Here is a 26,433-nt window from a genome sequence, read left to right as displayed (position 1 = left end):
TACATTATCTGTGCCCCCTTGAGGAGAAGTAGGGAAGATTCTATGCCCCGGTCTAAATACAGGAGCAGTGTACAATTTTGGCAATGGTGGACATTGGATCCCAAGCTACCCTTCTGTCAAAAAAGGGCCTTTGATCAACTGAATTCGGGAAGGTGGGAGAAATACCAAATTCTTCTCACCCCTCTGCCTGGACAACTTCAGAACTTCGACTGGAAGGAAATTCCCATCGAGGGGACTGCAGATTTGGACATTAAAATTGGGCGACACAAGGTGAAGCACCCGGTCATAGTTGTAACTCCAGAGGGCACCCCTTTTTTACTAGGGAATGACATCCTGCGAAGGTTCTCTCCCCTAATAGATTGTGCAAACAAGGTCCCCTGGACCCAGACTAGCCGACCAATCAAATCATGGTTGAACAAAAATCTGACCAAGTAGAATTTCACTTCTAGAATAATCAAATCCCAGACGTGACAGTAATAGCAGTAGGACAACAAACTGGTGATGGGGGGTCCTCTCTTTTTCTGAAAATAAACCTTTCTTCCAGTTTAAGGTGGCATTCCACACTGGAAAGAAACACTCTGAAATTCTTTACAAATTCACAATCAGAAAATCCCACTCCTATAGTCCAGAAAGATGAGAAATCAGCTAAAAGCCTGGCTGATATTTGGAAAAGTGGAGAGCAGTTGTTCATCCCTATTCATTTAAATGAAAGGAAGGACTCTGTTCTCGCCCGAGTGTGTGTGAACAACGGTAAGAGCTTCATCAGCGAAGCCATGTTCCGCAAACTCCCAAAAGATCCAGCCATTCCCACATTTAAACTGATAGACAAATGGGAAATGGACCTGGAAACACCCAATTCCAAACATCTCCTGCCAAGCAGGTGTATGCTCAAAATCTCCATAGGCAACAAGAGCATAGTCCATAATTGTTGGGTCGTGCGAGACGTCACTGCCGCCTTTTACTTAGGCAGTGACATTCTCAATCGCTTTGCCATTAGTTTGGACCTAATAAATTCCAAAGCCCGGTCCTGATTAGCGGATAATCCCATGGGCTTTGATGACCCAGAGAAAGCATTTAGGTCAGCTCAACTGCTGCCTTATGCAGTTGAAATTCAGATTGGAGAGGAAGTCACCATCCCAGAAAGGACCCGACAATTCTCACTGGAAGTGAAAGTTAAGAGGGCAAAAACTGAAAAACCCTGACGCCTATATTCATCTCGATGCCTATTTCCAACAGCAAGGGTTGGTGGTGAACCCAATACCACTAGTAAACATAGAACATGACACCATTCCAATAGAGGTGGATAACAGCGACTTCAAGAGTATCACTCTAGCCGCAGCCACCATTATTGGAATGGCGGTTGATGACCGACATTCTTCCATAGATTTAGGTAATGAACTGCTAGGACCAGTCCCCAAGGACTGTGTTGACAGTGATAGTGATGACACAACACCAGACAAGATCTTCACCCGGCATGGGGGGAATTTCCTGGTGTACACTTCCTGCCCTTATGGTAAGGAAGATGTGACCTGTGACTTCAGGAGGTATGAGGTGATTTTCCAAGTCCACGAGGACTGCCTTCCCCACCTGAAGCCACCAGTCCAAATCAGCACTTTGACCAGGGACTTCTCCACCCAGCTGGAGGAGGCCGCTGAGATAGCAAAACCGGAAGTCTTTCCATGCTTCAGGCAGATGGTTGAAGAGAGAGTCAACCTAGCTGATGCCCGTGAGACTCTGGAGCAAAAGCAACAATTGAAACAAGTTTTCTTGGATTTTCAAGATCTCTTTGCGGTGGACTCATATGACTGTGGTTGCACTGACATCCACACAACAATTCCCACGGACCCTGGCATGACTCCAGTGTTTGTGAAGCAATATCGCTTGCCTCTCGCATCAATGGAGTCCCTTACTGAAATAATTAAGAACCTTGAGTCCCATGGGATAATCCGTCCAGTCCACAGCACCTTCAATAATCCAGTGCTGGGGATTTTGAAGCCAAACGGCCAGTGGAGACTCTGCGGCGACCTTAGGGAGCTCAACAAACGGGGCCATACTTCCTGATGGCCTCTTCCCTGCATAGACCAAGGGCTGGCCCAGATCCAGGGATCACAGGTATTCACTGCCATTGACCTGACCAATGGGTACTGGACTGTACCTGTCAGTAGGGAGGACCAATACAAGCTGGCTTTCACCTTCGGGGGCAGCGGTACACATGGACCCGGACTCCCTTCAGATACATCAACTCCGGCAATGAATTTAACATTTTTCTAAATAAGGCAATGGGTGAAAGGGGTAACCTGGCCTATGTAGATGATGTTTAATCAAAAGCTCAACTGTGGAGGAACACATAGCAGAGATCTGTTATGTTCTGACACAGCTGAGGGCTGCCGGAGCAAATCTCTCCTTTCAAAAGGCACAGTGGTGTAGAACCTGTGTACATTTTCTGGGGCATGAGATTACTCCTCAGGGTCTCTGTCCCCAGGAAAATAAAGTGGAAGCACTCCAGAAATTAAAAGACCCCACAACTCTGCAGGAACTAAGGAGCCTCCTTGGACTGACTAATTACAGCAGAAAGTTCATTGAGGACTACGAAGGCCCTTGATCCATCTTTTGAAGGGGGGGTCAAGTGGGAATGGGTTCCAGAACAAGCCGAGGCAGTAAGACAACTCAAAAGAAGCCTCTCACAAGCGCCTTGCCTAGCTTACCCTGTCAAAATGAAGGAGTTCTTCTTGGAGACAGGGATTCTCAAATACATGCTTAACTGCAGTATTATACCAAATAAAGTAATCTCCTATGCAAGTAAAACTTTATCCCCTGTGGAGGAAAAATTCAACGACTGTGAGAAGGCACTCCTGGCAAGGGTGTGGGCATTGAAGAATTACCGCCCGTTTATCCAGGGGGAACACATCATAGTGGAGACTCCACACCAGCCTCTGCAATATCTCCAAAGTGACAGAATCCGGCCCGGAAATGTAAGTAATTCCCAAATTACTTCCTGGATTCTGTCAATGCAAGGCTTTCCTGTGGAGGTCAGATATGGCCAAAACAAAAAGAGTCCCCTTGCGCAAGGTCTGGCTGACTTGCATGACTGTGCCAGGGAAAACTGTCTAGAGGACGAAAGTCTTAAAATCAAGGACAACATGGAGGCATACCTTAATTCCCCACACAAAGTCTTTGAAGAAGACAAGTGCGAGGGAATGCCCACTGTCTATGTGGATGGATGTTCCTACCGTGTTGACAACGGGGGAAAATAACTTGTGGCCGGTGTAGGGAATGCATGGGTGAACAATGCCCCAGAACCCTCTGCTGGGTACAAGAGTGGTCCCCGAAGTAGTCAAGTGGCAGAGTTGATGGCTGTGCATCAAGCCATCCTCACTGCTGTCCAACACCAACTCCACGAACTGGTCATAATCACTGTTCGGATTATGTACGGAACGGGTTTTTTGGAGCACCTGGTCAACTGGAAAACCAGAGGCATGCTATGTGCTAATAACAAACCATTGAAACATGGGAAATTAATTCAAAATATTGATGATCTGGTCACCTCGAATGGGATGACCATCTACTGGAAAAAGATCAAGGGTCATTCTAAAGTAGAGGGACCAGACAAAACTGGAAATAACCTAGCTGATCAGCTGGCCAAAACCGGAGCCATCCAGGGGGATCTACTTGAGATTGAGTCCCTGTTGGGAGAAATCCAGGTCACTGCTATCGCTATGTCCCAGACAAATGCTCACAAGGAACTCTCAACTGCACAATGGAGTAAGGAGACCCCAGATGCTGATTTGATTACGGCTCAAAAAGGGGATCCAATAATTGGTAGGTTTTATCAACACATTGAGGACCCTGAGAACTTTCCCTTGACTGATACCGATTACATAGGGAAAGAGGACCTTAGAGTGTTGATGAAATGTCCAAAAATGTTCCGAATCCAAGACGGTTTGTTGGTAAGGAGATCCCTAGCTGGCCATGATCAGTTGGTGGTCCCTACCTCATTCCGAAGCCTGATGTTAAGTCAAGCCCATGATGCGGCCACAGCCGGTCATAGGGCGTTTCATACAACACTTGAAATCTTAAGAGAGGTTGCATACTGGCCACACATGGGGCAGGACCTCGACCAATACTTGAAGGGGTGTCTTGTGTGTGCACAATTTCAGCCAACATCCCTCACACACCGTGCGCCTCTCCAAAAGAGGGGGATGACAGTGCCTTGGTCAGATTTACAAGTCGATTTTTATCGGGCCCGTGATTCCCTCCTCTAGGGGGAACAAGTACATGTTGACCGTGACATGCTTGTTTACTAAGTGGGTGGAATGTCTCCCGGCCCCGAATTGCAAGGCAGAAACAGCAGCTGCCCTTATGATCAACCACATTTTCTCGCGTTTTGGACTACCCCAAAGGATCGAGTCAGACCGAGGTAGCCACTTCACTAGTGAAGTAATGACAAAGATGTGGGAGATACTTGGGGGAAAAAGGAAATTACACATTGTCTACCGGTCAGCCTCTAGTGGTGCAGTGGAGAGACAACAAGACAATTGTGAGCATATTAAAAAAGTTTATGGCAGATTCTGGGCCAAGTTGGGATATTCGACTACCTCTTGTCCTGATGGCCATCAGATCTACCCCTTCATCTGCAAAAAAAATGTCACCATTTGAGCTGATTACTGGGCGCAGGATGGTGCTTCCCCAGCATTTGCTCTACAGAACCCAAGAGCACACATTGATCAATTCCTCCACAACTCATGAGTATGTTGAAAATCTGAGAAAACACCTTCAACATGCTTTTCCCTAAGCTCAGCAAAATCTAGAAAGATCTGCAGACAGCATAAAGACCCACTATGACCTAAAGACTACTAGAAAAGAATACCATGTAGGAGACCGGGTCTACTTATACAATTTCCAACCGAACCAGGCCAAACAGCGCCAATTTTTGCCTAGCTGGAGGGGCCCTTTTGAAATTGTAGACAAAATCTCACCAGTCGCCTACAAAATCTGTATCCCCAAAGGCAGTTTGGCAGTGGGGGAAGATAAGTGGGTCCATATCAACCAACTGAAGTGTTACCATCCTAGGCACACTCTGTAGCAACTAGAGGATTCTTCTGGAACGTCAGAGGGGGTCACTCCAGCTCCCTAGAATTCCAACTATAACAATGATTCCATCTATATAATCATTAAATTGCAATTATAAAAGATTGTCCTTATATGTCAAAATGTCTGTATCTGCCCCACTACATGAATAGTGGCGGGGAAATGTCTACAAATATGCTCTGCTTTGCCATCCTAGAATTTGAAACCATGGATCCTAAAACCAAGGAGGGACGACCCAGGGACCGGAAGGAAAGATCCAAGGGGCCCATGGTATCACTCCATACTCTCATCAGGAATCGGCGAGGAGAACCGGTCGATCCACCAATGATGGGAGAAGCTGATGAATTTTGCCATTTGGACCAGAAAGAAAAGAAACTGATCATCCCAATCTCGCGACTTCCCCTTGACGGGCGGTCAAAAGTCAAATCACGAGGGGGTTCTTGTGGGATGTACTGACCCACTAGGCTCTGCCCTGCAACATCACTGTGTTATGGTGGCACCAGAACCAGTAAAATGGATGCAAAAAGCCCTATGCGCTCTAAACCTATGAAAATTGCGCAGTGAAACCGGAAAAGATGGCTGACAATCTACTTTGCCTGTGTCAGTGGTGGAACAGGAGACCACCCTGCTGAAACCTGTCACTGGGCTACCCACAGAGTGAAAATGGAAACTACATGAAAGGCAGTGTTTTATTGCAAGGAAACCCAGAAGTGCTCTGAAATTCCTTTTTCCTTGGCTGTTGAAAAATACAAGATAATGGTTCAAAACATCAGAAAACATCAGAAAATATCCAACATCCTTGCTGCGTGTTACGCGTCACTCATTTAAGGAATCCACATGAGCACACAATGTCAGGAAAAACAGGAAGCTATCAGCAGAATATCCACATTAAAAAATGTGCTTGCCTGGGAAAATCTGTCAAAATATGGGCGCAGTGCCACCGGCCGCCTGTATGACAGCTGTCATTTAATTGCATTAGAAGTTTAAACTTGTGCAGTTAAAATCAAATGGTTGGAATTAAGTGACTTGCCATCAAAAGTAATGTAGGTTGCAACTATTTAATCCCTATGTTTTAAAAGACTGGAAATAGAGTTCTATTTGCCTGTGTTGAAATTATAAGTTTATTTTAATCAAAGAAAAATTTAAACAAGTGGATTTTTAAAGTCAGCCTGATGCCAGCCAAAGAACTACAAAGCAAATTCCACAGCTTGCCCCAACAAAAGGCAACTCCCTTCTGCTCTCTGTCCCAGGAACTCGCATTCAGGTGTTAATGAAGAGGGGAGGAGATTTGGGCTGCTGCTGCTCCTGGGAGAGACAAAGGACTTCCTTGATTGAAAAGATATGCAGATGCAAGTGTCAACATAAGCCCCTGCCAGAGGAAAGAGGCGGGGATTGATCTTGAGCCACCAGGAACTTTGGGGGCAGGAAGAGACAGTTTTGTTTATTCTCAAAGCACAGAAAAGTATATTTTTGAAAAGGACTGACAAAGGACTGTGCGAATTTGTAAAAATTGTAAAATTACAGTATTGTTAATGTGACATTTTTGGTCACATTTTAAAAGTACTCAGAACTCTGTGTGATGTTCAGGGACATAACTGCAGAAATTGTGGTTTTGTAGCAATTGTAGTGATGCCAGAAACATGAAACGTTATGACATTGGGTACCAGACCAAAAGTGCGAAAAATTGCCAAATCTAGACCCAAGCTCTCACTGCGACGGGGATTGGATGAATACTTGCTCCACAAAATCTGTGATATAAATATGCTATTGCTATCGAGTTTGTAAAATTGTAAATATGCATTATAGGAAAAGTAGATTTCATGTGCAAAGACAAAGGGGAGGTTTTCCCTCGATCATAAAACACATTAGGCCTCATTACGAGTACGGAGTTAACCGAGGCAGTAAAACCGGCTTGTTACCGCCTGACTTGTATTACCTTTCCGCCTCCGTGATTCCCGGAATAACTGGGCATTACAACCCCGGTTTTCCAGGAATCACGGAGGCGGAATGGTGTTAATCCCCTTTCCCATTGAGTCCTATGGGACTCAATGGGAATGGGGATCATGGAAACACCGGCAGCATCTCGTAATGCTGCCGGCGTTTCCTCGTCTGCCTGCAGGCTGGCGGTGTTAAACCCGCCAGGTCAAACCTGGCGGGAACATCACCTCCCGCCTGCAGGAGTCGGGATCAGGCGGTCCAGAAACAACGGTGGCAGCGGGTTTACTGCCCCCGTTATTTCCGGACTGCCTGATTTTTGTAATGAGGCCCATTGTCATGATGACACTCAGTTTTCTTCTCAAATCAAGAGAGGAAAGACCGTAACCAATAGAATTCCGAGGGGGTGTGCCTAGTAGAATTCAGCATACCCACCCCTTTAGAAAACACATAAATAGAAACAGTTTAGGACCTAGACACACATTCACCCACCAACCGATTGCTGGCAGAGCACTTTGCAAGAGAAATCCATATTCCAGACTCCAGACTCCAGAACTTTGAAAGCGGAAAGGCCCATTTCCAAAGCTGAACCATTCTCAGCTTGGCCTTTTAAAATCCAGAAACCAGATTTTACCCCAGACCTCTAAGGGGAACAAAAGAACAGCCTGGCCGTGCTGTACTGCTTTCTTGCTCAAAACTATTGCCAGAATCCAAAGATCGAACCCAATAGAGCCGTGCGGTGACCAGATAGCTGCAAACCAGAACCAGAACCCGTCAGATACAGTCCAGTCCCACCGTGCGGTGAGTCCCACCGTGCGGTGTCCAGAGTGCCTTGCTGATTGCAGAACCAGAGCACCTTGAGTCCAGTCCGATGTTCTAGCAGAATTCCTGTCCAGAAAGATCCCTGACCAGATCCCTGACGGGTCCATTCCAAACATTGGTAGTGAGTATCCATAGCATAGGATTGTCACTAGCATATGTTTTATCCATAAGTAATCCTATCCAAACCCATTCTCTTATATCCAGACTGTTTTGCCAGAAATCATTTTGTCTTGCCTGGACTCTTTCTCTGACCCTATAGTCCTTTGTAATAGTAGTGTTAAAATCATCCTTGCACTGATATATTTTCTGAAGAAAGGCAAGCGTCTCGGCAGGCCAAACCATCCAGTGATATCATGGGCTGGTGGCTGCGCTGTCGTGTAGTTTGCATCTTCATAGTCTCCCCTAGTGTAAAGAAACCTTGTTTGTAAATTTAAAAAGCGCATTCTTGTTTTGCAATTTTGCCTCTTTCTGAAAAAAATGACCTCCACAAAAACCTTCATACCTTCTTCACTGTTTATGCGAGAAACGAAATTTAAGTGTCCAATTGAAGCTAACATCCTCAGCTTTCCAATGAACCCTTACCCTTATAGTTATTTCGCAATCGCACATAACGTGTGCGGAAAAGATTGCCGCAAATTTTTTGTTTGGCTCAAATCTATCACGTGTGAAATAGCTGTTCATTGCATCCGACCTCAGAATTAAGTTTTCAACCTGCTAGTTACACAATAATCATTGCTAGTGTTTGTCTGATACCATACTAAACGGCTCCCACTAGTATTGAAACCATTTTAGTGAATTAAATCCATTTTCAGCGTTTTTACCATTCCATTCATAGCCACATTCAACACCATTTGTGACAAGTTTGCAATCATTCCTGTTTTTCTCTGTGTTTGTTGGGGGGAATTGGGATTGATACTATTTTGTTGAATTCTATATTCCTGAAACCTGTGTTCTCGCCTACCATCTCTTTATATTGCATATTGGGGGGTTGAGTAGTGTGCAGGGGGAAAGAGTAATCACATTGCATTTTGATTGAACCCACACAAAGTATTATTCTTTGCTGCATTATTTTTCCTATCATTACTCTGTGTGATTAAAGAGATTTATTGTGACATCACCCCATTGGTGATCATTGTATAACCATTAAAGTAGTGTGATATATATATTGTGAAATACATAAAATACATATTTTTAACTTTGCAAAACAGCCTGCTTCCTGGTTCAGTGTGATTGGGGGGGATTCAAAGAGAGGGGCGTGATATAAGGGTACATCATTCAGAAATAAAATAACTTATAGACATAAATAAATAATTAAGGGTTTCAATTGTGCATCACATGCTAGGCATTGACTTAGGTGGAGTGCCGGGTTGAAATCACTTACAATGCTTGCCTGAGGCCTGCAACATATGGTCCGCTCTCTTCTGTCTACCAACCCTTCCACCCAAATGGCCTACATAAGAAGAAAGATCAAGTAATGGGCTAAGCGATACCAGCAGCATGGAAGAAAGCAAACCTCACAGCACAGTAATGTAAGATATATTAGATGATTTGACCAAGATCACTCTATCGTCTGCTGGCAAATCCAGGACACAAACATGAACACTGTTGTTCCATAGTCTTGAATTTGGATACTTATTCACCTCTTGCACTTACAGTTTATGCCATCGTTGGAGGCGATGGCCTAGGCTTTACAACGCCCCATCTGAACAAACCAATTTCTAGACCTTCACCATACAGATGATATGTTAGTTTTTATAGCAACCCCTATCTGGTACAGGTACATTGCTGCTAATAGCAGATGTTGTTCTGCAAAACCAAGTACATATGCAGGCAGGCTTATAAACTTCAGAAATAAGAAAGGCTCAGTCAGCCTTGCTGGAAAGTGATATTCTAATTTTGAATATGAACACATATCTCTGCAATGGGTGCTTCACGCACTGAGCTAACTTCTGAACCATTGTGGCACTCAATTTATCAATATGCCAATTTATCACCATTGCCTATTGCACATGATCAAAATAATTCCCACAGGAAGGAAATAATGATAGAGTTGTGCCATAAGGAACACAGAAACTATGTATACCACAGTGAACCCAGAAAGCAATACATGATGAATTGATCAAGGCAGAATGCACTTGCCAAAACAGAAAGGCAATGGGTTTAGAGCCTCAACAGCATCCATAACATATCCTGACATGTGCTATTTAAGACTTGTGAACAATGGAATCTTACTTCTTCAGATCAGCTAGCCTTGTGGGGTCCCCTCCAAGGTGGGTGCCCTGGGCAAGTGCCCCTTTTGCCCTCCCATAAAAACGTCTCTGCATGTCTATCCGGGTTTCAAACGTTTTGAGAACCCCCTATAAATGTGCCCCACTATAACTTTGCCACCTTTTGATGGAATTGCATGGAACGGAGAAAAGCAATTCAGAGTTGGCTCTATACTTTTTTTGCAATGTTTTGCGAGAATTCGTAGAATCGTGATAAAGATATATGCCGCTCAAAAACTGCTCTTCCTATGGGTTGAGCAACTTAACAATAACTACAGGGTCTCTATTGCAGAACCTGTCTTATTTATATATAAATATATATCTATATCATCTATATCAGAAAAAGAACCAAGGTAAGACTAATAATTAGGTTTCTCTATTTAAGGTAGACATGGCCTTCCCAGTCCACCATAGAGCAAAATCCTATTGTGGTCTCAGAATTGCCTAAAAAATGTAAATTGTCCCCATTGAAATTCATCAGATGTAATTGTTCTCAGATATATCCATTGTGGTGCTTGTTAAAATTTTTATTTTAATCATTGTGTTGGTAGGGCCTCATTTTAAGTTATGTGGACTGTGATGGAAAAGACTGATAGCCTTCATTTCCTGCAATTTACCTTATTTCTATTGACATGGAAATGCAGCAAAAGGTAGTGCAGTTTTCAATGAAGTTACATATAACTCTCAATGATGGGTGGTGGGGGGCTGTTTGTATTCATACTTCTGTTTGTAGTAAAGTAAAATACTCATCAAAAGTAGGTAGGACTTCAAAAATGCACTTATTATTTATCTTTCACAGAAACCCAAAGTTGCTGTTTCCAATAGTTTGAAGAATCAAAGATCGGGCTCTATAATTGGCAAATATTTGGACAGTAAAGCAGCAATCAAAAGGTACCATTTGATCCTACCTGCAGTCACTATTTATAAGTGATATGTTTTATATATGTTTTCTGGCACATGTTTTATATTTTGTCTATGGCATTATTAACCACCTTTCATGTAAGTCATTACATCCATTGCTCATGTACGGTCTTTTGTACAAGCAATATATCTCATGCATGATCATGTTTTCACTACAGCAATTCCTGTTGTGCCGATTCAAAAGAGTGTGTTCTCTATAAAGCATTAAGGTTCAGCCTTGCCTTCACACAAAATAATACCATATTTATATATTGCGCTTCATGTCTGATTCTTTCCACTTCTAAGAGCTCTCTTGGTAGGTGTTACTATTACCCAATTTAATTGTACTCCATTTCTCAACCTTGGAAGGTTGAGGTACTGAGCAGGCTGTGCTGGAATTTCAACCTGTTCCTGCAAGTTTCATACATATATCTGAGGAAAGCTCTCTTCTCCTCGCCTCTCCTCTCCCACTGCTATCTCATCAACTAATTGCCTCAATTGAATATTAACAACACAAACAATATTGCTAAATGCAAGAAGAGTGATTGCAAATCAATGTGAACCTTTTGAAGATAATATCTTAATTAGGGTACCCCATAATGTAATGGACAAGAGTGTGGGAGCTCCTCTACTGAGGATGAATATGGTTTATATAACCCTTTCTATGGAATTTCCTCCACTCAGGAGGGTCTATAACCACGTTTTAGCTCACTGCGCCCTTCACAGAGGAGACATATTCATTTGCATATCAGTCTGGTCCCGCCCACACGGGCAGTCCAGTACCGAAATGCTTGGCAATTCTCTGCTGAACAAGAGTACCATCAGCAATCCCAGGTACATGTTTTGGCCTTGGTGGGCCTCCTCAGTGAGGTGAAGCTGAGCCTGTCTAAAGCAGAGTGAGCAAGGGTCCACATCTGGATTATGTGAGGGGTCAGAAATGTGACGCGGACAACTTGGTAAACGTTTTTCACAAGAAGCCATTTTATTAAATCATAAGGGTTTTACAAATGCCTCACTATCCATAACCTAAAGAGGCTTATCAAAATAAACTAAAGGAAAACACTCCAATTAAGGGCATCTGTCCCTCACATTTATACATATATCAAACTTATACAGGGAATATATTTGGCAATTCAAATGTAACAGAAATGACAGTTATGTTCAACATAAACCTAATAAATTGAGACATCCCTCCTGAAACTACGCTCCTGCATCTCTTGTTTTCCCACTTTTACATAGCAGTTGCTGACAATGTTTCTGTATTACACTTGTCCCTCTTTGGCTTAGGTAATGCTTGTTAATGTCCTGCTCAACTATTGCCTCTTCGTCACTCTGGCCATACGGTTATAGTTAGCTTGCTTCAGTATTGCCCTCTCTTTGCTTTGGCAATGGTGGTTATGATTAGCTTGCTTCAATAATGCTCTCTATTTGTACGGGTGTTAGGTAGAATCCTGTGCAGTTCCCTTGGGGACCACTGCAAGAAGATTAAGACTACAGGAGTAAGCTGTAAACCCAATTGGTAGCAGTCTGTACCACCCAGATTTACCTGGTACCTGTGGCTGAGAGTCAGACTTCTCTCAAGAAGAGTAGGGCAGTATACAGAGGATACACAATAGGGCCAAAAATACAGTAGAGCAAGCAAACACTGACCAGAGCTTTGTATCAAAAGTATATAATTATTTATTTAACACACAATTAAAGAAATAAACTAGCACTATAAATCAAAGCAAGTTCAAACACAGTCAGAAAAGTATACACCCCTCCCTTAACAACTATTAGACAAGACTAAGTCAAAACACCGCTATTTGTCAAAACAGATGTGAGCGCGTAACTTAGATGGCACTCCAATAATTAAGTAAAAGGGAGAGAAAAAGGCGGTCATAAAAATAAAACAGTTCCCAACACTTTTATAAGACCAAAACAAGTTAGTGAAGGCAGAGTCTACTGTAGAGCCAAAGTTCATAGGCCAGGCCCACTTTAAATGGAGCAAGATGAAATGTGCCCAAGATCACACAGTTTAGAAATGCATTCAAGTCTTTGTAAAAATGTTCAAAAGAGGTTGGGTCGATTCAGAAGGTAACGATAGAAGGTCTGGGGGCCAACCCAGTTGGAAAGCCAAAGATTTAAGGGTCACCTTTAGCAAACCGTAGAAAGGGAGGCCAGGTGGAACACAGTACCTTTTAAAGTTGAGGAAGCTCCAGCGGTGGCAGTTGTTCCTGGCAGCGGGTGCAGTTCATGGTTTCGACCAGGGGAAGAGAGGATCTCGTCGAGCAGGAAACTTGGAGTCGTTGCACTGCCCACGGAACAGACCAGCCGTCGAGTTCGTCGGTTAAAAGGTGTGTTCCTTTTATTCGCGGTCACAGTGATGAAGTTTGACTATCCGTCTGCCGGGGTGCTTCGCACTGGTGATTCGACCAAGAGACGTCCTGGAAGGCGAAAATGGCGAACTGGTTGATCCCACCAGCTCAGAGGAAGAAGACTCTTACAGCAGAAGATCTTCTCTTGTCGTCGGGAAAGTGGTGAGGTCGTTGCAGCAGGGCTCCACCGGTGGTGTCGTTGTTGCAGATGGCTCAGTTTCTCCCCTCTTCGGATTTCTTAGGTCCTATGGCGATTTCTGAAGTTCCAGTCCCAAAAGCCCTGCTTTTATGCAGAAAAACCCCCATTCAACAGCCTAGCTTTCACTCATACATGCTAAGTGGTGAGCCGGGCGGCTCACCACTGGGCCAATCAGAACAGAGTGCAACTTGAGTTGCTAAGGCAACGCAGTCCAGGGTGCCCATTCCCCCACCCACACATCCTGTGGAACCCAGACAGAGTGGCTCCAGTTGGAGGGCTTCTGTGGAGAAGCCCGCCAAAAAGTGGAACAAAGGGCCCTACTTTGGTTGGAGTTACAGAGACGGACACGAATGCTATTTTAGAAAAGAGTTCTGGCGAAAAGACCCAACCAGTGATTTTATATTAAATAAATAAACCGGTGGTATCTTTAACATTGCACCAAAAAGTGGTACGTTTAAAATCAATGGGAAAATCCCATAGGAAATATTCTGGTGGAATATTTTGAGTGGTAACCACTGCCACCAGCCAGAAACTCGACAAGGGGGGACTGGACAGTGCCCCCTTGGAAACAGACCCAGGTGCAGTCGAATTAACCCCTTCCAGTACTTCCACAATATGATGGTTTGTACTGGTTCTGTTCACAATTTTGGACTAGTAAAGTCAATGGTGACTTTACATGCCCTGGGAGACAGTAGTCAGTCCCAGGGTATGGAGTCTATGTTTGGGGGTCACTATGACACCCCTGTGTTACTACACTGAGGGTGCTGTGTAACACACACACAAAAACATATGATACCCTATGGAGTAAAAAAAAAACATAGCCCATACGCACACAAAGAGTCAAAGACATACCTCAAATCATGCCTAAGAGTGGGAGGAAAAGAGTCTCACTCTTAGCAGGAGAAAAAAACAAAGGCCTTGATAGCAATGATTATTATCTTTCTTTTCCTCTTTTTTCTTATTTCTTGTTATGCCAATTTGACTTATTGATATTAGTTCAGTATTAATAATTATTATCAGTAGCTAGTGGTCGATTACGCAGCGTTTCGGGATTACCCGACAATGATAAACTCATCCTTTTCTGCACACGCGTCTGCTTGATCCACTGCCACTGTTCGTTAAGCCTCATCGGCCGCCTCCTGCACATCAGACTGCTTCGGTGTGTTACCCACAGCCCACAAAGATCAGGAAAGGAGCTTTTCTTACTCCTAGTATGCTCCAGTGTTCACCAGCCACCGGGATACAGCATGGAATAAGGAGAGTCTCTCTCTCCAGGGGGTGGGGGGAGAGCTTGCTACAACACTGCTTCCCACTGTGCAACCTCTGCAGATAAGGCCATCAAAATTGGAAACTCTCTCAGATCCATCATCTGCTCCAATGATAGCAGCAGCTGTGGCCTCTCCCTTTCCTTTCTTCTTCCACTCCAAATGCGACTGGTGGTCTCTGCAACTCCATGTTCTGTTTCTAATGGCCTGCACCTGAGGGGGTCTTATATATTCAAGGTCCTGCTCAGGTGTGGGTCATTAGAACAACTAGACTGCACCTTGCAGTTTAGTGCCTCTAATTCCCTCTTACTCGTCCCAGTACTTGGGGAATTGTGGGACTTGAAGTCCCCAATGTTCTGATTATACTTTTCTTCAAAGGTTTCAATTCTGCAATAGGCCATTGAGACTGTAGGGGCTCTAGGGAATTTAGTAAAGGGGTTCTTACAGTTCTCCTGACCCAATTCCCCTCATATGTGATCCTCCAGCAGAACACCACCCCCAGGGTCAGGGTCAGGAAGCGTCTACCTCTCCCCGGCCACATAAGGAGGTTCCCAGGCCAGTGTTTCTGGGAGAATCATCTCTGATTCATCTCAATTACCCTTGGTTACCTGGATGAAATCCCAAGTTTTACAAAAATTAACAAGAGTGTGGGAGACCCTCTACTGAGGACACACAAATGGATAGTTCTCCTCTGTGAAGCGTGCAGTCAGCCAAGACGTAGTTCTAGATCCTCCAGAGGGGAAGAAATTCCATAGAACAGGGTATTTGACCAATGTTCATTCTCAGTAGAGGGGCTCCCACACCTGTGTTTAATTTTCAATACTTTGGGTGTCACCCTAAGTAAACAAGGGTAATCCAGACGAGAACCCTTTGCTGACTGTGCCTTAGAGAGGCTCAGCTTCACCTCACTGAGTTTCCCCCATAATGTAGCTGCCAACACAGACAGGTTAGCATGTCAATGAGTATTATAAGGGTGTTGAAGAAGGATGCTGACACAAGGGTGGCCTTCTGGTTGGTGATAAAAACGTTCATTTATCAAGAAAAGAAAACTCTCTCTATCCATATCTTCTGAGAGGAGGTTCTCTGCCTCAAACTAATACTAAAGGACTTGTCAGAAGGTGCATCCAAATCAAACTCCACCGTCCTGTGTCACAACTTACTTCTATCCCTTACACTACAACTAAAGAATAAGTCAACAGAAAAATACCTTCTCCTGGAGAATGACTCCATTCTCATGGCATTTGGTTAGTATTCCCAGAAATCTTCTTTGACAAAAAGGATGCCACTGGGTATGACTCCCTTCCCCCGTCCTTGTGGTTCCAACCAACCTTTGCAGCAGTCAACTTTCGGAAGCAGGAGAATGGCTCCCTTCTCCTGGTATTGTTCAACACACTCCAATATAGTTCACACCACAGCCAGGGGAAATTACTCCCTTCCCCTGGGGTCTCTTGTTTAAAAGGACATTTCTTTTCTTCAACTTTCAGGACCAGGAGAATGACTCCTGTCTCCTGGTATTGGTTCAGACAGTCTCATATAGATCACACCAAAGCCAGGGGGAATGACTCCCTTCGCCTGGTGTCTCTTGATCCAAAAAGGCTTTAAGTTTTTTTAACTTTCAGGGCTAGCAGAATGACTCCCTTCTCCTGTTATTGGCAAAGTTCCAAGTCCTTTTCGTGCCCTCAGTGCACTTTCCCTGCCACTGCAATGAGGCTGCTTCCCTCAGATACTTAATATACTTATGTCGGGGTCCCAGACCCTTCTCTGGTGGTCAGTGGGCTTGCTGCTGCCACAGCGATGAGGAAGTTCTCCTCTGATGCTAGATTCACTTGTGTTAGGTTCCCAGATCCTTCTCTGGTGGTCAGTAGACTAGTTGATGCCACTATGACAATGAAGTTCTCCTCAGATACTTGTTGCACTTGTCTTGGGGTCCCCGAATCTTCTCTGGTGGCCAGTGGTCTTATTGCCACCACTGCAATGAGGAAGTTCTCCTCTGATGCTCAATGCCTCCTTCCCAAAGGGCCTCTCAAGCCTGCCTCTTTTCCACCCCTGTGTCCCCTCTAGGTTTCTCATCCCTCCTGTTGGCTTCTTTGGGACTTCGGTGTGCCACCGGGGCATCCTGGGACTGGGGCATGTCTCTCTGGCTCTTCAAGCTTTTCTTCTCTGCTTCTGCCGCACCGCAGCGGCTCTGTGCTCTACTGGTCTTCTCGGCTCTCTACCTGCCTCGTGCTCATGTGCGCTCCAGCTGGACCCACAGAGAACTCCCTCAGCACTTTGCTGGCATCCTCCACTCTTTGGCATCCTCGGTCAGCCGACAGGACTTGACACTGCCAATGGTTTCCACACCTGCTGCTTCTACTGGCTGGGTATTACCAGGTCTTCAGCCCTTCTTCTCTTTTTATACATTGTTGCCAGTCCCACCCAGCAGATTGTCAAAGTGCTTTGTGGTTCTTGATGGATTGATCTTAATGCATCTTCAGGGCCACCTCGTACCAGTACTAGCACAGTTAGTAATCTTCATGTCTTCTGTGCTCTTCTTTTTCCTGCTACTTTCTGTTGTGGCTGTTTCACCTACACTACGAAAATGCATGGGTCTACTGTTAAGGAGATGGTTTGGCATGAAGGGGGGTTAGGGAAGGTTGTGGTGTGATGTTGGCCAACGGACTATATCCTAGGTGATCATCTTTATTCCCAGAGGGGGAGTCCCCCCATGAGGTTCTTCTGCATTATACCACCATAAGGGGACTATTTGGTAGCAAACACACCTCTCTAGCCTCATGGAAAAGGACTCATCCAAAGACAAAACTTGCAGACTATGTTTAAACTCGAAAACCATAGAAACAGCAAGGCATCTGATTTTGAACTGTCCTAAAACCGACTACCTGCGTGAAGCATTCTTACTACCGCTACTCCACGACACCCCTCTTAGAGAAGGACACATTTGGTGGTGTAGATTGATCGCCGGCGAAAGAACAAAATGGGTTATAGTGGCAGTTAAGATCTTCGATGCTGCCTTAAAAAAGGCCACTGACTCTGATTCTGATACCAAACTTATCCGAGGTGGAAAACTGCAAAATCACATCAACGGACTTTGAAAACTGGTATGCGACCAAAGAAGCAGCGACTCTTAACTTTTATACCTTGTAAAAATCAATTTTTTTTGTGGTTAAAATCAAGTAATAAAAAAAAAAAAAAAAAGAAAAGGACTCACCCATGGGGAGAAGTGACAATACCTTGCAATTCGTCAAAGTATGCACATTTATTTGCAATAAAGGTATCTGTATTTTGCTCACCTTTTCATCTATTTGGCTCTTCTCAATGCCAGCTGAAAGCAGCACTTGTAATTCATTCAAAAGGTTACATGCAACTGGCATTATTACTTTCAATAAATAATAAGATTAATTGGTCTAATTACAGTCATATCAATCTCCAGCTAATACTCTCTTCTGTTATATGGTAACTTTCTGAGAAAGGGATCTCTTAAATAAGAATGGCGAACTCTATAGCAATATCCTTACTTGTAATCCATAAGATGTCAATCATGCTGACACCCTGAATTGTTGAAATTGCTATAAAAGAAAGATTATATTGACCCTGGATACAAATATTAAGGCCCAAGCTGAATTTAAAGTTCAATAGGCAGCTACAGGGGGGCCACACCCTACAGAAGATTTATTTATATAACAGTCAGGTGTCCCACACACAAGCATGCTTAATCTGCGAGTATATATGGCACAGCCTTTCTGAACTTTCAGATCCTTGTGCAGTGACATACAATAGCCTCTTACATTTTCTACATTTTGTCTATTGGATTAATAATTCTTGATTCTAAGAGGCCTACATTTTACTGAAGAGGGATGCGGTCTCTCCTGCCCATGTAGGACCAATGTGTGTCAAAGTCCTTTGTGGTTCTCCAACTCCAACTGGTCCTCCGACTCTCGACTCGGGGCAAATATTTTTCCAGGCCCAGAGCTCTTGGGCAGCCAAATATTTGTAGCACCCTCTGACTCTGTTTCCTCTGAAGGGTGTCTTGGGGCACTCTCCTGGTGGGCCAGCAAAGACTTCCTGCCAGACTGGGTTCAAGGTTGACACTTCTGGGTGGCTCTGGTGTGTCCTGGTGGGATTTGGTAGACAAGCGTGCCTCTACTCTAACCTTCAAACCTACTGCTCCTTCTGTTGTTCTCCCTAGACCCTTTCCCACACTTCCACACTAAATACTCCTTAGATGTTCTTCCTTTCTCCTGGTGTAAACCAACCATCTTATTCTTCCAGCTCCAGCTATCCTCTTCCCTGGATCAACGTTGTCCTCAAGAACCTCTCCATTTCTACCTGGTGGGATGGTTTTTCATTCTCCCCCTGCCTAAAATGGTTTTGTTCTATCCTCTCTTGCTTTTCAGTACTATCTTCCCATCCCCGTTCTTCCTCCTGCCAACAACACTCCCTCCTCTGTGGGTACCTCTCCTCAACTCCAAGTCTTCTCCACATGAAACCTAAATATCTACCTTTTGAATCTCATTCTCCTCACCAGGAAAAATCTCCATTTCCGAAACATTCTACAAACCACACTCCACCACTTTTTCTCTTTTTCTCCTTTCAAGTGGTGCCCCTCTGTCTTCATTATCTCCATCTTCCTCCAAATCAGGATCTCCATCCTGCTCCTCACAACGATTACTCCCATTCTCTAACACTACAAGCTCTTCCTCCAACCCAGTGTTTCCCTCCTTTCGACACCATGCTTCTGCCTCCTTAACATGCTGCAGTATCTCCTCCTACCTAGTCTCCCCTGTCACTCCTGGCACAGGGTCTCCAGGATAGGCATCTCCCAGGATCTGCTGCTCACTTCTTGCCATTTCTCCAAACGCTTGACACTGACTGCACCTGGCTGCCCTTTGAAGGCTGATCTCTCCTCCCCTCGTGTGGGGTCCAATGACACTGGTTGCCCCTGGCATGTGTGGGAGGGCCTGGCCTGTGATTGAGCCATGTGTCTGAGGTCATGTGCTCTGTAACGGGGGTGGCATGTGGCTATCTCAAGGCCAAACAGCAATTTCGATTCCTTCAAAGTTCTGGATGCTTGGGTGTTTTCCTCCTGCCCCCTGACAGCCTTGATGAGGATGCCTTTTTTTAATGGAGTCCACCTTTACCTCCAGCATGTTTATCCAAGGTCAGAAAATCCTGTGGTAAATTTGAGAAGGGTTTTTCTAGCTAATGGAAGCTGCAACATTGTGTCTCCCGCAATGCTTGCATGAGCCAAAGAAACATGCCTGCTTGTTATGACCCTCATGTGGGATATGCAGATGCACATGTTTGTTGCTTTCTTCTGAATGTGTTCTAACAGTATAACATTGGAATTGGGAGGTTTCGAGAACAGCACATGTTCCATAAATGTTCACCTCTGATCTCCCTGGCAAGCTTGTGGATGGAGGAAAGGTATCTGCACACTCTCTGGGGGAAGTCAGAATGCAGCAAGTGTATTCCCTTGAAGCATAAGTATTTGTTTCTCTCAACATTTGTATGGGTCTGCCTGGTGGCCAGGCTCCCTCTATCCTATGTGGGTTCTCCTCTTTGCCCCTTCTAGACTTGAGGTTCTTCAAGTCACCAGTTGGAGTCCAGCAAGGGTATGTGGTGCTGCCCTGCGACTGTTGTGAGGTGCCAGAAATGTGAGGTGGACAACTTTGTGAAGGAGGCCATTTTAATAACTCAAAAGGTTGAATAAACGCCTCACTATCCATACCCTGACAAGGATTTCCATAGCTAAAATAAACTAGAGGAAACACTCCAACAAAAGGATTCTTTCCCTCACACTCACTTAAACATACACACTTAAGAAGGCAGTTTATGACAGTTCCACAGCAACAAATATAACCAACCGTTAAATTCACATCATAACAACTGTTTATCCATCTGATCTGGGAGACCCCCCACCCCTCCCCAGATTCAAACATGATTTTGTACAACATTTCCAAAAAAGGTTAAGGAAATCATGTAACGCAACCAAGTTCCACTTCAGTTCTTTTTTGTTCCCAACTTGATAACAAAAAAGTTCCGACTTGATGGCACAAAGTCCCTGAAACAATTAAATATTTCTGCAGCAATTCACACAATACTTGTTTCAATGATATTAATCTGTCAGGATGATTGCACATTAATCCACAAAAACACTTTAGTGGTTTTTCAACTTCTTCTTCAAAACCTTTAACCATACCACAGCACTTCAATGGCTTCCACCTGGTCCACTCACCTACCAGGCTTATTGAGACAAAGTTCTTTGCTCTGGTGTACTCTCCTGCCAGAACACATCCAACTACTACACTTTCTATGACCTGGTGTACTCCCCTGCCCAGCCAGAGTAAACTACTAATGCAGGTAAAACAAAGGGGGTTCTGGGAGTCTCCCTACCAGTACAAACACAGCCCATTGACCTGTTCTTGGGTGGATGTCCCCTGGGAGGGTCTCAACCAAGTTTTTAGCTCACTGTGCCTTTCACACAGAAGAAATATCCCTGCATATCAGTGTTTGTCCTGCCCCGGGGTAGTCCAGCACAAAAATGCTAGGCAATTCTCCTCTGAACAAGAGTACCAACAGCAACCCCATACACGTGTTTCAGCCTTGATTGGCCTCATCAGTGAGGTGGAGCTGTGCCTCTCTGAGAACAGTGAGCAAGGGGTCCACGTCTGGATTCCCCTGGTAACTTAGGGTGAGACCCAAAGTTACTTAATATGCAAAACAAAGGGGGTTCTGGGAGTCTCTCTACCAGCACGAACACAGCCCATTGACCTTTTCTTGGGTGGCTGGCCCCTGGGAGAGTCTCAACCTAATGCAAGTACCTCTGTTGTAAAGGTTGAACACAAATAGGTTAGCAATGTCAAATATAAGAAACTATTTAAGGAAAATAAGAATCACACTGGTGCTGTTTGTTACACCTGTGTGATTTCCTCACTCTCTACAGGTTATGCTCCACTCCCTTTGAATGCCTTCCTTCAGAAAGGCAGAATTCCTGACACCCTTGTTTCTTCCCTTTTCCACTAACCCCCATAATTCTTCTGATTCAATATCACACATCTTTGGCTTCGGATGACCTCCTTTTCATATCGGCAATATTTTTTCTAAACATTGAAAACACCAACTACCTTCTTTTGGCTTTGGCAGTTGTGGTTCTTTCTTATTTACCTGGGTATGTTTCTTTTTTGGCTTTGGCAATGATGGTTTATCTTTTCTCTCATATGTATTGCCCCTTTTAGTTGTTGGCTTTTATTATGCCCCACAATGTCAGTCACACTCTTCTGACATAGAAATTGGATTCTTATTTTGCCATCTGCGCCCTTTTAAATCAGTTTGGTTCACAAAAGAAGAATTAACATGCTTTGTATTAGTTCGATATTCAAAAAGTTTCTTCTTTACTTGGTTTACTCTGTTTAACACTTTTCTATGGTTAAGGGCTCTGGACTTGGCCAGTGTGTGGTCATGGAGTGCTCCGCGTTCACTATCTAACAGTGAACTCACCGGGTTTGGCGTGCTCGTCTTTTCGCCTCACTTCCTCCAGGTTCTCTGCTTCAGTTTCCCCATGCGGTTCAGGTATCTCCCCTCCACGGACTTCCGCGACTTGTGCCAGTACTTGTCAAACGAGGGGGAAAATGATCAAAAGGTGCGCTTTCCGCTGCACAACCTCTGTAGCTGTGTTTCTCAGCAGGAGAGTTGCTACTCCCAATGATTCCTGCTGTGCCAGCTCTGCAATTATGGTCTTGAGCTTCAAGGACCCCCTCAGGATCGGCATCAGCCTCACAGCTCTGCAATTATGGTCTTGAGCTTCAAGGACCCCCTCAGGATCGGCATCAGCCTCACATGCCCCCATAGTCCCAGCGTCTCTGCTCACACACAACCTATGCTGCTGCTGCCACAAGGTGGTAGGCAAACGACCCCTCCTTCCACTACTGCTCCTTCTCAAGGCCTGCACCTGAGGGGGCTTTTTATGCCTCTCTGTCCTCCTCAGGTGGGGGTAAATGTTCCTAATTGACTGCAACCTCCAGTGCTGTGCCTCTGCAATCCTCTTCTTCGTCCCAGTATTTTGGGATTTATGGGACATGTAGTCCACAATATCAACATGGCCGTTTCTAATAGTTTCTACTTTGCAATATGTTATTAGAAGGTTGCGATCTTTGGGAAAACTCATGTGATCCGCCCGTAGAACAAAATCCCCAGGGTTAGGATCAGAAAGCGTCTACCTTTCAAAGGCCACATGAGAAGGGTTGCAGGCCAGGGTTCCTGGATGAATCATCTCTGATTCATCACACTGTCCAGTACCCAAATACAGAGGCCTCATCAAGTGCAAATTAAATTCTCAAACGTGTGCCTACAGACATCTTAGAGATGCTCCAAACATCGCTTAATTTTTCCAATCTCAAGTCTTGTGATTCAGGTATTATGTAGCAACGGAAAATCTTTCTTTTGCGTATTTCCTCATTTGCTGAGGAACACCATGGATCTGTATAAGGGCGGAAATGTGTAGAAATTTAAGTTAACAACAAGGTTAGTGCGATTTTATTTTCTCTCCAGAAAACAAAAATTCCTGGCTAATGGTAGAATCTTCATAAAGGTAAGGCAGAAGTGCAAGAAAAACATATTCTTTTTTAACTTTTTGTCATACCTCAGATAACATGCAGCTAACGTGGTCCTGTTTATTTCCACAGAAGTGCTATTCAGATATGTGTGCATGTGTAATGAATGGATGAGCATGCAATGGCATGAGCTAACTTCATTCAAATGACCTTCATTCTCTGAAGATGACCTAAAGTAAGGTTTATGCTTGTGCCATCAAAATATCACTGGTGTTATTTTGGCTACAACAATGTGCAATTCTAGATTTAGCTGTATGTTGATGAGGTGTTTTGAATAACCATTTGGACCTAATTACGCTGATCGAAAAATAATTTTGCAATGAGAAAATGCTGAATTTCTTTGAATAATTCCAAATCGCACTTAAATAATGAATACACTATTTATACCCTGGTCTCTACTCAGCCAGTCTTCTGAAGAGGATGATGCTTTCAGCAGTATAAAAATCAACAATTCTGTTGGCTCGAATGGTTATTTCAACCAGCCCCTCACAGAGGAAGAACACGGTTCAGAAAATGGAAAGACGGACAAACAACAACTCCAACGAATTATCTCAATTGAGGAGGATCCTCTGCCCCAGCTTCTAAATCTTCACGCTGAAAGGACTTTACATAAATGGACAGAAGAGGAAGAAAAAGAAGAGGATGTATTTCAAGAGGACGAGACAGTTAACAAACACCAACAACCCCCAATGGGCTTTGTTCCATCGTCACCAAGAAGGCAACCAGTCGGGAAGGAGACCCTGGTCAATGTAAGTGGCAGGTATTTTTGCTGGTATATTGCTTTCTAGACACCATTTTCTCCTTGCTTGTAATCTTTGAATGCATGAACCCTGCAACTTTATTTTGGACAATGTTCTGCTTGCCTCTGTCCTCATGAATTCATTTGAGTTACAGCCACGTTTAGTGGTGAAGCTGGACCAATCGGGATTACTTTAGGTTTGCACTGAATATTGTCTACCAAATTCATGAAATATATCTGTCCTAATATGTTGTGGACATAATCTGTTTCTTAAATCTTCTACTACTATTGTGAAAGGTTCCCAGTGATTATGATTCTACTCCCCACAATATGGTAGGCAGAAGGGCCCCCAAATGACTTGTATGATCATTCTGCAAAGAGGAGAGCAAAAGAAACAGAGAAAAAAGACAATGCCACATTCTCCTGCATCAATAGGAGAAGTTGATGAAGAACCACAAATGTCTATGCCTGCTGTGAGGATAATTAAGAACTGTGCTGCCTACCTTCAAAATGGTAAATGTTCTAAATATTTCTTTATATGTAGGAAGAACGAGTTTACTCTCATCCGGATCGCCTATTTAAGATAGTTTTTGTTGGAAATTCCAGCGTGGGAAAGACTTCCTTATTACGAAGATTTTGTGACGATTATTTCCATGCAGGAACATCCGCAACCGTCGGTAAGATAAAAGGCACTTTCATTTTGAATGTAATTGTGACTAATTCTGGAGCCGCAGCAACGGCGTTGTGTGGCATCCCCCAGAGAGCTGTAGCTGTACGCTACAGTGTAAGTACAGCCCCCATACTGACACATGTTCAGTATCGCCTCAAAAAAACAAAGTGCATAATAACAAGGCCGAAAACACAGAACTATTGTAATCGAATTTTTAGATTTTTTGGCCCTTTAAAAAAAAAATGAATGTGGGTTGGATTACGGAACAAATTAAGGTAGCGTCAAGGTGGGAGGGGACTTCAGGAGGTCTCCCCATATTTAAAATGAAAACATTTTGCAAAAAAAAAAATGCATTTTGGACATTCGATTTAAATAAATTCAGTGTTTTTATTCTTGATATTGTATTTTCGGCATTATAACGTAGATTCCAAATTTTATACTTGCCATAAATCGCTGGGAAGATATTTGTTGAGATAAAGTTTGAAAACAGACTTCTCAATGGAACATGCTTCAAGTATTATACCACCCTGGAAATATCATACCACTGGCCAAGGTTTTAATATCAATAATGCCAAAGTTACAGGGGACCACAACATGCAGCTGATTTGGACTACACCTCCCATGATCCTTCATCTTTGACTCCACTGGCTAGTGACGATGGGAGTGGTAGTCCAACACATCAGTTGCATCAATGATTTCAGTTAGCTGAAAGGGAATATACGGCTTAATAAAGTGCAAAGTTAAAATAATGTTTGGAATCTCTTAAACAATTTGGATTTTAAAAAATGCAGGTATTGTGAAATGCGGTATTTCTAAACCTATTATCAGTTCATGAAGTTGTATGTGGCCCATTTCCATAAAGCTATATACTAACATCACTCCACCATGCTGCAGTGGCTCGGCCACATATTTGCATTATATCCCATACCCCAATCCCACATATTTATGTGGCGTAAAGGGGGTCGAAAAGAAAAGTCGGAATTTTCGGCAGTCGGAGTTCTGCAGGCGACATTTTGGTATATTTCCCCTCACGCAGTTTCCCTTTCTGTCCCAGGGCGTCAGGAGCTGCATGCCCTGATTAAGACCCTACCAACATCAGTGTGCGTGTGCTACACCACCGCAGAAGACAAACATGACTTCTTGTGAGGGGTGATCAGAGCTACAACTCTGCTCTTAAATAACAAAGAGGGTAAAAAGGGAAGCAGGCCAACTTCATGAAAGCCATGCTGACATTTCGGTGTCCCCTGGGAGGCAATTATTGAAAGCCGTAATGCCGACCTAGACCCGCACCAACCATTTGATGGAGTGTAATCAATGGTGTAATGTAATTGGGTCTATGTGGGCCTGTGGAAACTTTCCGCCGATTGCAAAATAAGCACATTTTCAGTCCTATTTCTAAAAAGAAAGAGCACCCGCAATCCAGATGAAAGGGCTGGTTTTTTTTTATTATTTAAATTTTATTGATTTTTAAACATTAGGATTGAACATACAGGTGGATGCGTGTTATGCTTGCAAGGTTACATCGAGATATTATATCGTTCCACCTGAATAACATTTTAACAACGAATACGGGTTCCGCCCT

The 26,433-nt window shown here is 43.9% G+C and overlaps 1 protein-coding gene across 1 annotated transcript in view; it reads left to right on the top strand.

The window, feature by feature from the left end:
- CRACR2A (calcium release activated channel regulator 2A) overlaps positions 1 to 26,433 on the top strand; it is a 957,312-nt gene that overhangs the window by 820,703 nt on the left and 110,176 nt on the right. The window contains exons 11-13 of the mRNA XM_069628295.1: positions 10,912 to 11,003; positions 23,846 to 24,191; positions 24,726 to 24,858. Of these exons, the coding sequence (XP_069484396.1) occupies positions 10,912 to 11,003; positions 23,846 to 24,191; positions 24,726 to 24,858 (571 nt within the window). The remainder of the gene's footprint in view (positions 1 to 10,911; positions 11,004 to 23,845; positions 24,192 to 24,725; positions 24,859 to 26,433) is intronic.

Source organism: Ambystoma mexicanum, chromosome 12, assembly GCF_040938575.1.
Source record: "Ambystoma mexicanum isolate Mex_15411 chromosome 12, UKY_AmexF1_1, whole genome shotgun sequence".
Lineage (NCBI taxonomy): Eukaryota > Metazoa > Chordata > Amphibia > Caudata > Ambystomatidae > Ambystoma > Ambystoma mexicanum.
Note: the sequence above shows the minus strand (reverse complement) of the source record. Positions and strands in the feature narration are given on the sequence as shown.